The sequence below is a fragment of the Psammomys obesus genome, unplaced genomic scaffold (genome assembly GCF_907164565.1).
Source record: "Psammomys obesus unplaced genomic scaffold, mPsaObe1.curated_primary_1811, whole genome shotgun sequence".
NCBI classification, from domain to species: Eukaryota; Metazoa; Chordata; class Mammalia; order Rodentia; family Muridae; genus Psammomys; species Psammomys obesus.
Genome location: NW_026594418.1, coordinates 533,254 through 550,391, shown reverse-complemented (window position 1 = coordinate 550,391; position 17,138 = coordinate 533,254). Strand labels below are relative to the sequence as shown.

At 41.6% G+C, this 17,138-nt stretch overlaps 1 protein-coding gene across 1 annotated transcript in view; it reads left to right on the top strand.

Moving 5' to 3' along the window:
* The window catches only part of Fggy (FGGY carbohydrate kinase domain containing), a 334,558-nt gene that overhangs the window by 184,149 nt on the left and 133,271 nt on the right, over nt 1-17,138 (top strand). Inside the window, exon 8 of the mRNA XM_055618965.1 lies at nt 7,329-7,432. Coding sequence (XP_055474940.1) covers nt 7,329-7,432 — 104 coding nt within the window. The remainder of the gene's footprint in view (nt 1-7,328; nt 7,433-17,138) is intronic.

The following is a 17,138-nucleotide window of genomic DNA, read 5'->3' as shown; positions in this document are numbered from 1 at the left end:
ACTGACCTTCTCTCTATTTCCTAGGGTTAAAGGGTTGGTTGAAGGGAGGTGGAGGCTTAAGTACCCCAAATAAAATAAGAGTTTAAAAATGAATGGACACACCCACCCACCTCACAGGGTAACCCAGCAGACTCCTTGAGATGCTCTTCTTTTCACTTGTACCTCGGCTTAGTATCTTTTGCCTGAAAGTCTAACCAAAGTGTCTTTTGTTTGTTTGTTTTCCCATCAAATCCTTCCCTGCTAACTAGACTCCTCCTTCCTACCTCGTTTGTCTGTGGAGGGCCCCTGGCTATCCAGAGAGCTCGAAGGCTGGAAGTCCCTCTCTTGAGACTTGCAGCATTGACAGCTTATTTTGTCAGTACCTCCTGGTATATCTCCCACCAATAGGAAAGTGGAATTTTATAGACTAAAAGAAACAACTTCTGTCTTTAGTTTTCTAGCACTCGATATTGGATGCCTGGCTCATCATTAGGGATCAACAAGCAGTTATGTTAGTCAGTTCATTTGTAAGATGTCAACAGACAACTGTATGATTCTGAGCTGTAGTTTTGAATCAATTTAAAGACTTAGTAAATGTGGTACTTAGGCCAATTCTCGTATTTTTGGGTTTTTTTATTATTATTATTATAAAAAAGTAATCTTTGTGGGTTAACTTGGGTAGGGTTGGATTTCAACTTGGCGCTTCACTGTGCATGACCCCGGCAAGTCTTTTATGAAGGTATAGATGATGAGGTACCTGTCGTTTGAATGTCTTGTTGAGGTTAGGAAGAAACCAAACTTTTGCTTTTACTTAACTAGGGATTTTGCTCATGTTATTCAAGTTTCACATTTCCAAGCTATTACATATTAGCCAGCCTTTGAGATTTGATCTCTCTGGGTAGAGGGAAGGAACAAAGAAATAAGAACCAATTATCTGAGGGTCTGTTCTTTGTTTTCTGTTTCCTGAACCTCCATTAGGTCTTCATATTGGTTTCTTATTAGTTCAAATTATGGAAGACTCTGTTGTTAACGATTAACACAAATTGAATTATAGCTTGAATGATAGTTTGTGTAATTGTGGCTTTGCAGATAGCAACACTTTTTTTTTTTTTTTTTAGTTACTCTTACTAATGTTTACAATGGTAGCCTAAATTGTGGCACTATCTCACCTTATCTCCAGCTCCATTATTCCACCATGAACTGAATGTTAAGGACAGAAAGCAGATGTTCTGGTCCATCTGCATAAAATGGAGTAAATCTGGCAATGTGTACACAGCAAGTGTGTGAGCTGCCATGCTAAGCCCTGTTTCTACCACGGGAAGTACAGAGCTTTGGTGGTAGCAGGAAGAAAGATCAAGGTATGGAGGAAACTATCCAGACATTTTTACAGATGTAATCTTCATAGAAACATGCAGGCTACTACTGACTACTTTCTTTTTAATCTGACAGTTCAGGAAGCTGTCACATAAGAAGGTTGAGATTTCCCTCATTTTCCAGATTTGAAACCAGGCCATATAATCTCAGAGCATCCTTCTTTATCACTATATGCAAGGGGCTCAGATATCTCCTTACTGTCTTCTAGACCCTGAAGAAGATGAGATATTAGGAGGGGGTGACAGTAGTATCAAGGTGTATGAAATCTCCCTAGAACTTAAATTGCAGAACTTATTTAACATTACTTTTTGAGAGCTTTGCAGTACATGAACATTGCTTCTATATCACTCCCCCTCCTTCTCCCTCCTCCCTTTTAATTCCTCCCATATCTCCATCACACCAAAATTCATGACTTCCTGTTTATTATTGTTCACATATATTATAATATATATATACATACATATGTAAACATGAATATTAAACCTACTGAATCTATTTTGCATTGCTCATGTACTTGAATGCAGGACTCCTTTCAAGTTTAGGACTTGGATTGGGTAAACTGTATAGCATGCTTCTTTCAAAGACCAGACAGTGCTTTTGGAACATGATGACTTTAGATGTCCATTTAGCTGTGCTGCCTTTCAGCATCTGTTGGTCTCCAGGTTAACCCTGTGGGCTTACTATAGTGGCATAGTGACAGCAAATTTTGAAAGATACTTTGTTCAACTTTGTCTTCTGAGACTATTGTTGTAAGTAACTGAAAGGAAAGAATTTGGGGGCTTTTTGTTTTTGTTTTGTTTTTGTTTTTGTAAGCAATATGAATTAGTGTAGAATGGGACTGGGGGAGCCAGATAGATGTGCTATGCCATCCCCTCTTCTGTCGTAATAGTGGTGACCTTGAGAAAAATTACTTCCAAGTTTTTGTTGTGATGTTGGAATGATGGCTCAGCAGTTAAAAGTACAGGCAGCTTTTTTAGATTACAGGATTTCATATCTTAGCACCCACATCAGGCTACTGTCACAGCCCTAACTCTATCTCCAGGGGTCTGTTGCCCTGATTTGGCCTCCACTCACACCTGCTTGCTTGTGGGATCTCTCTGTCTCTCTCTCCATCTCTCTCCGCCTCTTTCTTGTCTCTCTTCTCTCTCCCTCTCTCATTTAAAATTTTAAATATTAAAAGAAAATGTTTCCATTTCTCTGTTTGTAGACCTGTGTGGCAGTAATCATCTCAAGATAATTGCTATGCAATTTCTACTTTCAAAATGGTAGGCACAAAACAATCTTCCAGTAATCAAGAGAATTTTTTTTCCTGAGACAGGGTTTCTCTGTGTAGCCTTGGTTGTCCTGGACTTGCTTTGTAGACCAGGCTGGCCTATAACTCACTCTCCTACCTCTGCCTCCATACATGCTGGAATTATAAGCATGTGTCACTGCACCTGGCTAAGAAACCTTTTTTTTTAAACATTTAAATTTTTAAAAAATTTTACTATTTATTACAATTTATTCACTTTGTATCCCAACTGTGGCCCCCTTCCTCATCTCCTCCCAATCTCTTCCTTCCTCCGCCTTCTCCTCCTATGCCCCTCCCCTAGTCCACTGATAGGGGAAGACCTCCTCCCCTTCTGTTTGACCCTGGCCTGTCAGGCCTCATGAGGACTGTCTGCATTGTCTTCCTCTGTGGCCTGGCAAGGCTGCACCCCCTCCTAGGGAGAGGTGATCAGAGAGTCTGCCTCTGAGTTCTTGCCCTTGCTCCCTGACTAGGGAATCCACTTGGAGACTGACCCTGTTCAGATGTAGCCTATAGACTCAGTCTCCAAGTGAGAAACCTTAATTTTATAAGTGGCATTTTTAGCATTTTTAAGGTGTGAGCTTCTGTTACTTGTATATGACAAGTCTCTTCATTTTCATAAAATTTAGAATAGTTGTCTGTGATGAATGTGCTATTTCATCTTAAAAGACCTTTAGGAAAATGTGTGTGTGTGTGTGTGTGTGTGTGTGTGTGTGTGTGTGTGTGTGTATAAGCATATCTTGTTTCCACAAGTCATCCATTCATTCAGCAACAACAGAAAAAGATTGTAAACCTCTACATGGTCAAAACTCCACAGACAATTATTATGTGTTAATTAAAGGATAGGTTTCCTGGGTCCCAGCTTGCTCATTACCTAGCAGAGAAAGACAGCTGTGCAGATAAACAAATGGATACAATGATAGAGGCTCCGAGTCAGCCATTAGGGCACAAAGGATGCTCTGCCTGACTGGTGTGCTTGGCAGATGCAGTGGGATGTGGTCCAGAAAGGTTTCTGATACTAAAAGGGAGGCTTTGGAATGGGTTCATGGGGAGTCAGGCAGGAAAGACTGCTCTAGGCACAGTGAGCAGTACGAAGAAATACTCAATGACAGACATTTCTCATTCAAACCACCAAAGGGTCCATGCTCTAGGATCCGTGAAAAAGCCTGTTCAAAGTCCTGTTTGTTCAGACACTGAAAAAGCTCCTGGATTGTATGGCTCCCATTTGATGAGAACCACTGTACTTGTCTTATCTCCACAGCTTTTTTGTAAGTGTGTTTTACTATCAAGATCTTTCGAAATGGAAACTAAGGTTTCATATCTGTATTTCAAAACATTACCCAAAGTCAAACAAGTGGGAATGAAGCCCATGAATTAGGAAATACATCAAACTAAATAACAACGATAACAACAATGACAAAATAATAAGAGAAACAGCAAACATGCATACAGTGTGAAGCATGGGCTACCCTGTACTACCTGATATCATATGAGGATTTAAATTTAACTTAATTAAAATTGAGTAAACCAAAATCTAGATGTTCGGTTTTGCTAGTAATATTTCAGGTGTTCAGTTTTGACTTGCAGCTGTTAGCTGCTGACTGGGCAGTTGCAATACAGAACATAATCTTGTTCAAAGACTGTGATACTGAACAGGACTGACCTAAGCACTTTAAATGTATTAACATGTATGTAACAATCCTATTAGGAAGGTGTTTTCTAACTGTATATAAGTGAAAACTGAGGCATAAATAAAAGATAAGAAAATTAACCAAAGCCACAGGATGAATGAATCTTTAAATCTCCATTATGTCAACCTATTACTTTAGGTTCTATATAGTATAAATATTATTTAAAATAACAGAAATGTATGTCTAGATGTAGGCCAGAGTTAGGTCTTCTGCAGAGAAAATGCCTTTGTTATGACTCTTGCCCTTCAAAGACCTAGCCATTGCCCAGATTTTCCACACAGAAGGCTGGTGGTTCATGTGGAGTGGTCTTTGCAAGAATGCTAACCCTACCTACCAGCTTAGTTGAACAACTTATTCAACTGAATTTATTAGTCAGCTCATTCCTTCTAATGTCTGAATCACGAGTTAATAAAGTCCCAAGTCATGTTCAAAATGTGTGTTTTTCTTCTTTTGTATAGGGTCTCAAATTGTTATGTCAAGAGACTCTTTTAGGGTACCAGCACCTAAGACTGAGTAACTCAATAAATCCTTATGTGAGCCCCAACTCTGCCTCTGAGCAGCATGTGATGAAACTTATTTCCCATCTCTGAAATTCAGTTCTTTCAACTTGAGCTGGAAGAAAGGGTGCAGTGTTGGCGGATGCTTGCAAACTCTAAAGTAGTGTTTTATAGCTATAAAGTGGGACATAATTATAACACGAATGCTAGAACCTGGGTTGTTTTTCTTCCATATAAGCCTATAAAAATTTCAAAGCAGTTGTGGTTTGATAAATTACAGGATAATGGACTCTTAAATCATACCATTTGCAAAGTCTCTTTCTGTTTGTAAGTACAGTAGGTGCTCAATGAGTGTCTGTGTAGAAGACTGATGGGGAGGTGCAGGCAGCACAAGGAAGTAAAGAAAATTGCCCGTTTTTTAACTTTTCCTTTTAAGTTTTGTTTTTAGACCTATTACTTGATACGAATTCATATCTGAATTTTGAGGATAGAGAGTCAGTAAATGGGGAGTCCCTGAATTAGTTCCTTGAGTCATTAAGCTTATTTTCTTGATATTTGTTTTCCAGTTAACAATAGAATCGACTGAGCATTTGCCATCAGTTAGGCATTGTGCAAGGTTTGGAGGACACAGTTTAAAATGTGACTGTTTTGTTGCTGCTGCTGTTGTTGATGATGCTTATTTCTTCAGCTACTGATTCTTTTTGTAAGCAAGCTTTCTGAGGAATTCAGAATAAACTGAAAGTTGTACCTTCTATGAAAGGCCCCAGCATTGTTGAAGGCTGTTCTTGTCAAAAATCTCATCTCATGAGTCATTTCCTGATGTACACGTGTAACCTGTGGTCTCTCAGCAGATTGTGAAATGTTTATTCAGAAAGGAGAAAGCCTGTCTCACTCTCACCATCTCTTACTAGTCTCTGCTTGCACATGGGCTTCTTGTCTTGGGGGCAGTAGCCCCTCCAAAGTTCTGCAGGGCCTTAGGAGAAGAAAATGGCATTCAGGTTCATGTGATCTCACAGAGTGCTGCAGACTTGTTGTGTGGTGTAATGCCCCTACTCTGCCTTCCACTTGACAAGTCCTGGCGAATTCAGAATTTGAACCTTGCGGTTTCTACATGTGAGCTAATCCTTCTGGATTGAAATTCTCCATTCAGGGTTCTCTGTACCTCATCAGACTGTGAGCAGGGGAATGCAGGGTCTTCTCTAATTCTTCTTTATAAGCATTTTCACTGTCAATCTGTGCCCTGAGCTAGCATCTACTCTAGGCGCTGGCTACTAGGCATATAAGTAAGGCAGTACTAGCTTTTTGCAGCCTTTATTAGAGAAATCTGATATTTCAAGTTTTCTAGTATCGTGTGGTGGGGGCGTCAAGGTACTTGAGAACATTGAACAGGGAAACTGTAAACGTTTTAGATAATCGGGAAAATCCTTTCTGAGAAAGTAACACTGAGTTAAGAATAAACAACAGTTAGTGTGGGAGAGGTTTTGAAGAATAGCATTCCAGACAGAGGAAAGAACAGAGGTCTTCAGGTATGAATGAAGAGCATCCTGTTCTGTAGATTGAGAGCAGGGTGGTCCAGAGTTGATGAGATGAACTCAAGCTGTTCTCTCTGTATCCTAGCATCTTCCCTACCCTGCTCATCTGGAGTTCCTTTCATATTGTGGTCATGCAGATTTGCATGTCTCTGGCTACCACATCATATTTACAGCATGTTGCACACACACAAACACACAAATGTTTCTTGATGGCTGTTGAGCAAATGAAGGTGGGAGGAGCTCTCTGTTTTACTAGCCTCACTTGCCCTCCAAGTATCATGAATCCAGAGGAGTTGTGTGAAAAGCCCCTGTTTCTCCTCTTGCTGGAAGGCTTTCTGAAGCATGGCGTTCTTAGAACAGAGACTTGGCTTCCATACTTGTTGCTTTGGAGTAGAAATAAAAATAGAGACATGATGTCAAAAAGATTCAAACATCACATCGCTCCTTTGCTTTCACCTTCCTTAACACTGGGAGACAATGTGTTTAACAGAATCCAGCCAGACGTGCTTGCCTCTTACCAGTGCTTTGACCTTGGGCATGTTGCTTAACCTCTGAAGATCTCAGTTTTTTCTTCGGCGTCTGTCTATGGCATTAATTACATCTGCTAGGCAGTGTTCACATGAAATGATCCTTGCAATACACAGCATAGAGAATGGTGTTTAATGGACACAGATGTCTCATGGCTGCTGTTTTTATGTAAATAATTATTGTTGGTATTATTCTGACAAGGCTAGATGCCGTACATACATGGGTCAGAGTAAAGCAAAAATAGAATATACTGCCTAGTTTGCCCTTGGCTGGCAAATAAGTTTTTGTTGTTGTTTGTTTGTTTTTTTAACTTGAGACTACATGGGATTCTTACTCCTTGTTATGTTTTTTTTTTTTTTTTCTTGTTTTTAGCTTTCTTACACCCCTACCCCCCATCTAATTTCTTAAGAGGATTTTGTTTGCTTTTACTTTTTCACAGGAGTGATTGGAGCAGATGTGAGAGGTCATGGCCTTGCCTGTGAGGGACAGCCAGTGACGTCACGGTTGGCTGTCATCTGCGGAACATCATCTTGTCACATGGGGGTAAGTGTGACATGCACAGAGGCAAGGCCACCACAGACAGTGGAGGCAGCCCAGGGCAAAATCTTGAACTACTGGCTCCTTCACCCCTCCACTCTTTCTGTCCTTCTCTTCTCCATCCCAACCCTGACTTAGATTTTGCCATGTCTTTTTCCAGAGGCCAACTTGTTGAAAAAGATGAAAGGTACTCAGTGAGGGACTGGGGCCCCAAAGCTGACAAAGCCATCCAGACATCTCCCCTCACAGGGTTGGCTAAGTCTCCCCTGCAAATGGGTGTCTGTTTTCTTTGGCCACTGAGCTCTCCCTCCGTCCGTATAAATCCATCTCCCTGGGAGTGTCCTGATGATCTATAGAATTAGGCTGCGTATCATGACTTCAAAAGAACACTGATAAGCAATTTTCACTTTGTTAATTTTTCTCTGTGAATTAGTGGAAAGGCTTTCACTAAGATTGCAGTAAAATTTAGTGCCTGCCCTAAAATTTATATCTTTTTTAAATGCATGAGTCTGAAAGCATTCCATTTCGATAAGTACCCATTTCTACCATATTTTTATTTAAAAGTCATTACTCTGTTAAACTTAGATGGACGACTCCTTGGATTTTTCCCAGATGAGTAAAACCAGGGAGAAAGTGGAGGAGGAGGAGAAGAGCAGAGAATGGAGAGGGAAACAGGGTAGTATCTCTGCAGTGAGGAAGCCAAGCTATTAAATAAGTGAGCTTGTCTTCACAAGTAGATGCTTTGGTTGGATAACATTGCCTGAAACGTTCTCTTTTGTCCCAGCTACTAAACTCGGGGTGGGGGGAAAGATAGCATAGACTTCCCCATAGATGAGATAGACTTATATTAAGATGTTATGGCCCAGGGTCCTTGAAGCAGATTCATCCTGAGATCATGCTACTGGGTGTCTGTTCTATGCTAGGCACTTATTCTCACCCATGTTCTCTGTACAGAGCTGAGCATGCCAGCCCATTTGGTTCTCAGTCCCACACAGAGTCCCAGCTTTCTGCACAATATGGAGTGTTCTCACTCCTGGCCCCTAGCATGAGAACGGAGTTAGCGCTTCTCTCAGGCAGTGATGTTTGTAAGGCCAGCTCGCGATTACCAGTCCCGTTCTTATAGAGCAAGAAGGAAACAGTGACAGACTCAGTTGGGAGCCCACGGTTGCAGAAATCTTCCCAAAGTGACACGTGGGCTGAACTTTAAGGAACTACGTTTTATTTCCCGCTTCTCTGAATTCTAGGCAACGTAGAATCTTTTTGTTTCCTTCTGTTGAAAAATATTTTTTTAAATATACTATATCCCGATTAAAGTTTCCTCTCCCTCTATTCCTAATTGTTCCTCGCCTCTCCTCCCGTCTGGATCAAACCTCTTTCTGTCTCTTATTAGAAAACAAACAGGCTTCTAAGGGATACTAGTGCAATAAAATAAAACAAGCACATCAGCATAGGATGGTACCAACAAACTGAAGGAAAAGAGCCCAAGACAAGGCACAGGAAACAAAGATATACACAGAGACCCACTTCTTCACATAATCAGGAATTCCATAAAGAAAAAAAAAAAAGAAAGAAAAAACACAAAACTGGAAGCCATAATATATATGTAACGTGTGTACATGTGTGTTTATTAATGTGTTATATATGACTGCGTGTGTGTGTGTGTGTGTGTGTGTGTGTGTGTGTGTGTGTGTGTGTGTCCTTAGGTGGTTTTAGAAGTCTCACTCCTTTTCAGCAGCCCTGTGCTGGAAGGACAAACCTACAGAAGCTCCTTCCACCAAGTGTGGAACTGCAAGCCAGCTCTCCTTTTCCTTGATATGGGTCTAAGCTGCCAGCTTGTCCTCACTGAAATTATTTAAGCCAACACTATCTTCAGTGGGACACATCTCATCTACTTCTCAAGTCTGAGTCTCAGACACTTCTCCCCCTGCAGTGCACACTTCTGAGCAGAGGCGTTCCCAGTGGATGAAAGTTGCTGCCTTCAGAGCTTCCCTTAGTCCCACAGTCTCTTCATAGGCTGGTGCTGGCTTTTCCTGCTGTCTCCAGGTTTGACAGATTAGAAAAATGAGACAGAAAACTCTGTGCTTTTCTGGCGGTCACAAGGATGCTCATTTCTGGAACAAAGAAGCTAAAGCTTGCTCTGGCTTCAAAGCTCCTACTTTTCAGTGTGGCACGATACTATGTGTTCTTATCACAGGCCCATTGCAGAAGGGAGAGACTGTAGGCTTTCTGCTTTCCAGATACATGCTATAAAATCTGCTTGTGTCCTCTTTGGCCCTGTGACTTGTGTGAACCACCCAAACTCTCTAAGCCTTAGATTCTTCATCCATCACACAAGAGGCAAAGTTGCCTGTACCAGAGAGATTTTGGATAACATACATTTTATCTGAATGTGACACGCACATCATAGAAACTAAAAAAATAAAAAAAAGTGATAATACTTACAAAAGTGTCCCAGTGATATAAATAGCTCACATGGGACAACTGTTGGGGCTTCAACAAATTTGATGGGCAGCTATAGTTGGATACAGTAAATGGTAGTCATGAAATGCCAGTTTATTGTCTTTTGTTGGACTGAAAATATAGTCCTCACCACCACCTTGCTTTGTACTTGCTAGTGGGAAGAAGCCTGTAGGCTAAAGGATTAATCATCAGCTTTAATGCTATGTCAAGAGGGCTAGACTGCGGCCTTGGGTACCTTTGATCTCCCTCAGGTGCTCAGAGCATAGCAAGCAGGCAACAATAACACCTTTGTGAGGTCTAGGAGAGGCACAGGACTGAGGAAACTCTCCCAGCAAAGCTCAAGTACTGCTTTGTTGTGGGTCTGGCAAATAAAACCACCAACCGTCAGGGAGAATTCACCAACAGATCATAGGTACCAAGAGGGCCATGGGTTTATCAAGAGGTTGTTTTAAATATGACCAAAAGGATTCACTTTCTCCCCGTCTGTCATTTCTGATGTTTCCAGCTCAATGCTTAATTGACAGAATTCCCTGGTATATTTTGTGCCGACCCAGGTGGTCTCTTTCGGATTCACCACAAAATAACAAATGAATAAATGAATGACCAAATAATTGAGCACTGAAAAGTTTTCAGAAGTCAGGGTCTTTTCTGAGACTGACACTCAACCAAGGACCATCTATGGATATAACGGATGTGGCCTGTGGTAGCTCAGTAACCAAGTAGTTTTCCAAAGTAAGGGGAACACGGACTATTTCTAACAGGATCTCAAGGGCAGGCTGTTTGACCCCCCCCCCCCAGGGGAGGAGCAGTCTGTTAGGCCACAGAGGAGGACTTTGCAGCCAGCCCTGAAGATACCTGATAAAACAGGGTCAGATGAAAGGGGAGGAGGTCCTCCCCTATCAGTGGACTTGGAAAGGGGCAGGGAGGAGACCAGGGAGGGAGTGTGGGGTTGGGGAAGGAATGAGGGAGCGGGATACAGCTGGGACACAGAGTTAACAAAATGTAACTAAAAAAAAAAAAAAAAAAAAAAAAGAAGTCCCTCACCTCCAAGTCCCTGTTACCTCCAGGAATGGGGAGAAAAGGCCCAAGGCAGAACACAAGATGTACTAATCTGCTCTTTGATATTTTAGAAGATACAAGTGTGGGCTGCACATTTATCTTCCTTTTGCATGATTTAATTAACAAGGGGGAACACTGTTCTTTTTTAGCTTTATGAGAGCGGAGCTGCTTCCTCAGACTTAATCACTACCAACTCTTTAGAATGCAGGCTCACGCACAGCGGGGGTCAGCGGGAGGCCAAAAAGTCACAAGGTCAGAGAGAGCTAATCCCTGCCACTGCTCCAGCGCCCCTTTCAGGAGCTGTCAAGTCGGGCAACAGCTTGGCATCGCATTCTCCAGCCAGCTTGTCCAATGGAAAGGGGTATTCTCCAGGGAGGCTTGGTGGAGGCTGGGAAATATGAAGGTTTCTCCATCTCACAGGAACCTACAGATCAGAAGGCTGTCACTGAGTGGACACTGAGTCTCAAGGACAGGGGCTTCATTGCTACCTGCTAAGGGAATTCAGGTAAAATACTAATTCTGTAGTGCCTCTTTCTTTGTTTCTTCGCCCATTATATGTGGACAGTGGTTTCTTCCCGTAGTAACGTAGAGAATTTAGTCAGGCCACGTTTATGAAGAACTTTACAGAATCCCTGAGATAAAATAGCAGCTGTCATGTTACTGTTTAAGATGGTTTGTTAGGGCTAGAGCATAATCCTTGTGGAAATGGCTTAGAACTGAAGATATCACAGCAAAATCCTCTTTAGTTGAACATAGAAAATGCTTTGGGATGTGTGCACGTGAAGATTGGTAAGCATGTGTGCCCTGGGCTCATGCAGGGCAGGAAACATAGAGATATAATGGAGTACCTGGGCCAGGTATTTTATAAGAAAAGGAATGTGTTTTGCTAATAGTTCTCGGAGGTTGAGGGTGTAATGATATCATTGGTTTCGCTAAGGGGCCCCGTAGTGAGAGCTCTACATTGTGGATGGCTTTGTGGCGAGTATGCTGGCCATCTGGAGAGATCATACGGTGAGGCATAAAACCAGAGACAGGGAGCATGCACTCTTGCACTCTCTTCTCTCCTCCCCGGCGACAGACCTCTAGAACATTACATCTCTGTCCCGTACCCTCCTTCATCCCCTTCACCATGCCCTCCGACAGAGGGCCTCATCTCCTCCTAATGGCTCTGGAACACACCAAGGAGGACTTAGATTGCCCGTAGTCTGACCTGTTGGGAAAGACAGATGGAGCCCATGGCCCTAGTGAGTGTGAGCTAGACAGAGGAAAGCCTTTCTCAGGCTACACCGTGTTGTTAGAGTTGGATAGTGTCACCAATGGGTCATTGCAGCATCTCAAACCATCTGAGAAAAACCCTTCTCCAAAACCCCCCAAAGCAAAGGGTAACTAGGTCTAGCTAAGGATGCTAAAGGTATGTAACATCTGGCAGGGAGAAGGGAAATGCCCATGAAACCACAGTGAGGTCTGGGAAAGTAATCTGAGTTTAGTGTCCAGAACCCATGCAAAAATACCAGGCCTAGGGGATCTTAAAATCCAAGCATTGGGAAAGCAGAGACAGGAGGATCACTGGCCAACCCAGCCTAAACTTACTGGTGAGCTTAGACCAATGGGAGATCCTGTGTCAAAGGAAGTAGGTGCTGTTCCTAAAGATAACTCCAGAAGTTGTACTCTAGTCTTCATACACACAGACATACTTGTACAACAAGTAACACACACACACGTAGGTCATACACACATGCATTTTAAAAACCACCGTGATGAGATTCATAGCATGCTTACTGGAATGGTGAGACATGGGCGGCTAGAAGCCACAGACCACTCCTAGGATTGTGACTAGCGCAACTAACATGGAAGACATTTTATCAGTTTCTTAAACAATAATACCTGTGGTGTGACCCAGCCATTTTATTCCTATGAAAGCTGGGCTCAACTATCTAGCACCATGATTCAGGAAGCCTTATCAGGAACACAACAATCAGGTGAAAGGTCAGAAACGAAAGCCTCAGGAGAGTATGTCGGGCATCTAGCCTAAGCCTCAGTCTCATCAAAAGACTCCAGCTTACCCTAAGGAACTGTTTAAGTAGTAAAGGAAAAAAAAAATAGGATAGCCATATTTTAGCTCCCTTCAGTTGAGTCCTGAAAATGGGATAGTTGATGTATTTCCCTCCCAAGGACACGAAAAACAGAAGAGGGTTGAAAGTTCTAAAAGACACTCTGGATGCAGTGACAATAACAAATACTGATCACATTTTAAATATCCTCATCATAACTTCAGGCAGCTGTCAGAGTTATCACCACACTAGGACTGACCCGAGACTCCGTGAGAGAAGCTAACTACCAAGGTTAGAAAGCAAGCCAATACCAAGCTAGGTCTGCAGCTCCTCTGTGGGATTTCTGAGCTCCTACTCTGGGCTCTTACTAGAGACAGGGGACAGGCTGGAGGCTGGGTTGGCTCTGCACACAAATGTTCTGTGGGAAAGAGGCAAGATCACGAGGCGTATCTTTGCCAGAGGCTGATGGGAACTGTAAAGTTGGGGCTGGACCATGCTATACCACAGTGTTCCCTTTGCTTTTCTTGCCAGCCTTCTAAATCACTACTCTTCAGGAGGCCACTAGCATAAAGATAACAATAAAAATAAACAGCATCACTTGTCACCATCCTCCCCTGGGAAGACAGCATTTATAAGACTCTATTTAATCTTCTTTCTCCCCCTGCTGTTTTGTGGTCAAGTTCTAAATCTGGCAATTTGAAAACATGCCGCCAGCTTCCCAAGTCATGAAAATGTTTTTGTGGAAGAGCATTAAATGAAAAACACATTGATTTATTTTCTTCTTTTCTATTTAGTGGGTTAACGATTCTATGGCTGCTGAGGGGATACATAGCGGTGGCGGAAGGGTTTGTGCCTTTCCACTGGTTCAATGGGTGGAACTTGATGCTGAAGGCATCACTTTAGAGTCTGCACTGAACGCTTTACAAGATTCCAAGTGCTGAAACATACATGAAGTCACTGGGACACATGTGGCTTTAACTCGGGGTTCAGTAATCTGCCTTGTGTCCCTTCTTTTGAAAGTTTTCTTCTTCCACTCAATTGGAGTGCACAGGCTTCTGTTGCCCAATTCTACATGTTAAATAAATGTTCAGACCTTTCATTTTTGCCACAAGAACCAACTTGTCTACTTTTCAACTTAGCCAGTGTTTAGTACCCCAGAAGAAATAATCATCTAAGAGTTCAAAGAGACAAACAGAAAATAGATTTTTGAGCATGTGGCTGAAAAGTTCCTTCCTAAAGGAACTGTCAGGGTCTCCCTCTGCCAACAGGAAAAACAGTTCAAGTGGGAAAATTGAGTGGATATTTTGGCTGTAGTCTTAAGGATTTAGTATATATTTACCTACAATAACCCAGCCTTAAATTATGAAGAAATTAAAGTCACTGTGATGCTGTTGTGCATTTTTGAACTCCTGGAGAACTAAGTGAAGTAGTATTGGAGAATGGGAAGGATTCAGTACCCATTCATTGTGTTGCACTGTGGAACAATGCCAGCTTGTGGGTCATACCACTGTGGGGTCATAGAAAGATAACCCCTTGAACAGTGCAGTTCTAGTTAATGTGCTCCTAGCATTAGACTTGATATATAGTAGATGTTTAGTATGTGTTAAGTGAATACATGAGCAGACACACACAGAAAAATGAAAGGTAGTAACTATAGCGGTTTGTTGAAGAACAGATCACATTTTTCTAGTTTCATGTCTCAAACTATTGTTGAATGGCTGGCTGTACAGGCATTGGAAGCTATAGCATATGAAATAGCTAGTTCATGGTGAGTACAGCTTTGTCTTTTCCCCTTGATGAAAGACTCTCTTTACACAACACAGATGCCTAGGTTGGTACTATCCCATGGGCACTGAGCTGTTCACTAAATTATATCTTAAAGGAAGTAAAAAAACAAACAAACATATTAAAGTATCAAACAACTCCAGTTGCCAAAAATCTGTTTGGTTGGGTTTTCAAACGGTGGCTCTGTTTTATACGGTGCCATGTGAAGAATGAGGCCTATAACTGAAAGGATGGTTTTGAATGATGGGTCTCCTGTCTGGATGCTTTCTGCTTTTTTGACTCATTTGCCTACCTGGATGGCCCCCAGGTTTTCATGTAACTCCTGGCTGTGTGATTTGCTATAATTTCTGAAGACTTAACTAGAGGTTTCTAAAGTTGATCATAAGCCCCTGAGAAGGAAGGGTAACCCACAAAGGGACCAAGCATGCACTTTGTACAAGAATTTATTTTTCTGTGATATGCAGAATTGCAATGTGATGAGCTCATAAAGAAGGGGCCATGAATACTAAATACAAATGGCTTCACTCTCCCCAGAAATCCCAGCACAATTCTGAATCCTAGCTGAGCATAGCAGATCCTGTGGTCTAGTCCCTTTGTAACTTTCATTCATCCCTGGTATCCCACATCTTTAATTCTGTTTTCTACCAGGTATATCCAGTTTTTTTTTTGTTTTTTTTTTTTACCAAAATTCATTGGGCCAGATACATAAAGAACCACTAGGTTTTTTTGGGGGGAGGGGTTGTTTGTTTGTTTTTTAGTTATTGTTACATAATACCAAATAAATTATTATATACCTTTGGTATCTGTAGTTTTGTAGATGGAATAAGTATACTAGACTACATTTACTTTTCCTAAAAAGGGAACATACTTTAACCACTTGCCAACTTCATATTGCACACATTTTAAGCACTTACCCTAGCAAATGTAATCATGATTATATTGTGAGGCCAGTGTTCAGATGAAGGAAATGAAAGTTAGAAAGCTCTGAGATATAGGAAGAGGAAAAACTGAGCTAAAACCATAACACAGGAACTCCAGTTTCACAACACTGGTTGGTATTTTCCTAAGAGTTCTTGCACAGCTCCATGAAGGTTTTTTTTTTTCTCTTCTTGTACCATCCTTAGTTGGCTCTGCAACCCCATGGTCCAGCAGAGCTCAGGTATAATATTTCTCATTCCGTGTCTTCACAACAAGCCTGAACCCCTTAAACAGTTGGGCAATAGTCTACTTCAGTGGTTTGTCCTTGGGGCATGTGAAAAATTTAACACATGGCTTAAATATCAAAAACCAAAGGCATACGTTAATAAATGATAATTTCTATTTCTAATGAAATGGATAATAAATATCAAATCACAAATTTAAGAATGCAAAATCTAGATCTAAAAAAGAAAAATATTTTTAAAGGGTACCTAGGTTCATGCATTTTATTGTTATTATTTTTGTTGTTGAGACAGATTCTCACTGTATAGCCCTAGTTAACCTGGAACTCTGTATGTAGTCCAGGTTAGCCTCAAACTCACTGGGGTCTCACCTTTGTTTCCCAAGTGAGCAAAGCTCCAGTGATGAAGAGTGGACATGTTCCTGGTGGTCGTTCAGCTATTCTTGTTTGTGGGGTTTCTTCTTATAAAGAAAGAACTTTTTCTCAGTGCTTTTGAGTGTGTGAAATGTTTGCAAAATTCAACGCACAGAATGCAGAACAGCAGTCAGAACAGGTGATGTTTTCTTTCCTTTTATTCCTTTCTTCTTTCCAAAGGAACTGAACAATTTACTCAAATGTTCCCCAGCTCATAAGCGGAAGGGTAACCTCTTGGGTGCCCATCTAGGCAAACCCCTAAGCTATTTCCATGCCATCCTTAGTTGCTTCTTCCTTGTTTGCTCAGATTTCAAGGCTCCTACAGCTGGTCAGAGTCTGGTTTGTTACAAGAAGGACTCTGGGTTACATGTCACTGTTTGGTACCTTAACTTTTCCACTGAGCTGTAAGCCAGTGCAGCTCAGCTAATGTGTACAAAACAGACCCGAGAAGCTCCAGCCCCGACCATGAGGGCTGATTTAGTAAGGACTTCTGGGAAGCAGTAGATAGGAATCTGTCACTTCGTTTTACTTTTATTTTATTTATTTACTTATTAGTGACAGGCTAATACCGAGGGCTTTGTGTATGGTCAGCATGTGCTCTACCAGGGAGCCGTGCCACGAGCCACAGAATCTATAATTGTAATGTGTACACAGGCTGTTCTAATGGGAGATTTAAAAAGGCCTGCAGCAAATGTCATCAGAGAACAACTGCATCTTTCCACAACTGTTTTTTTTTCTTCTTCAGTCTCTAGCAAAGAAATTTTTACACAGATGAGAGCCTAGA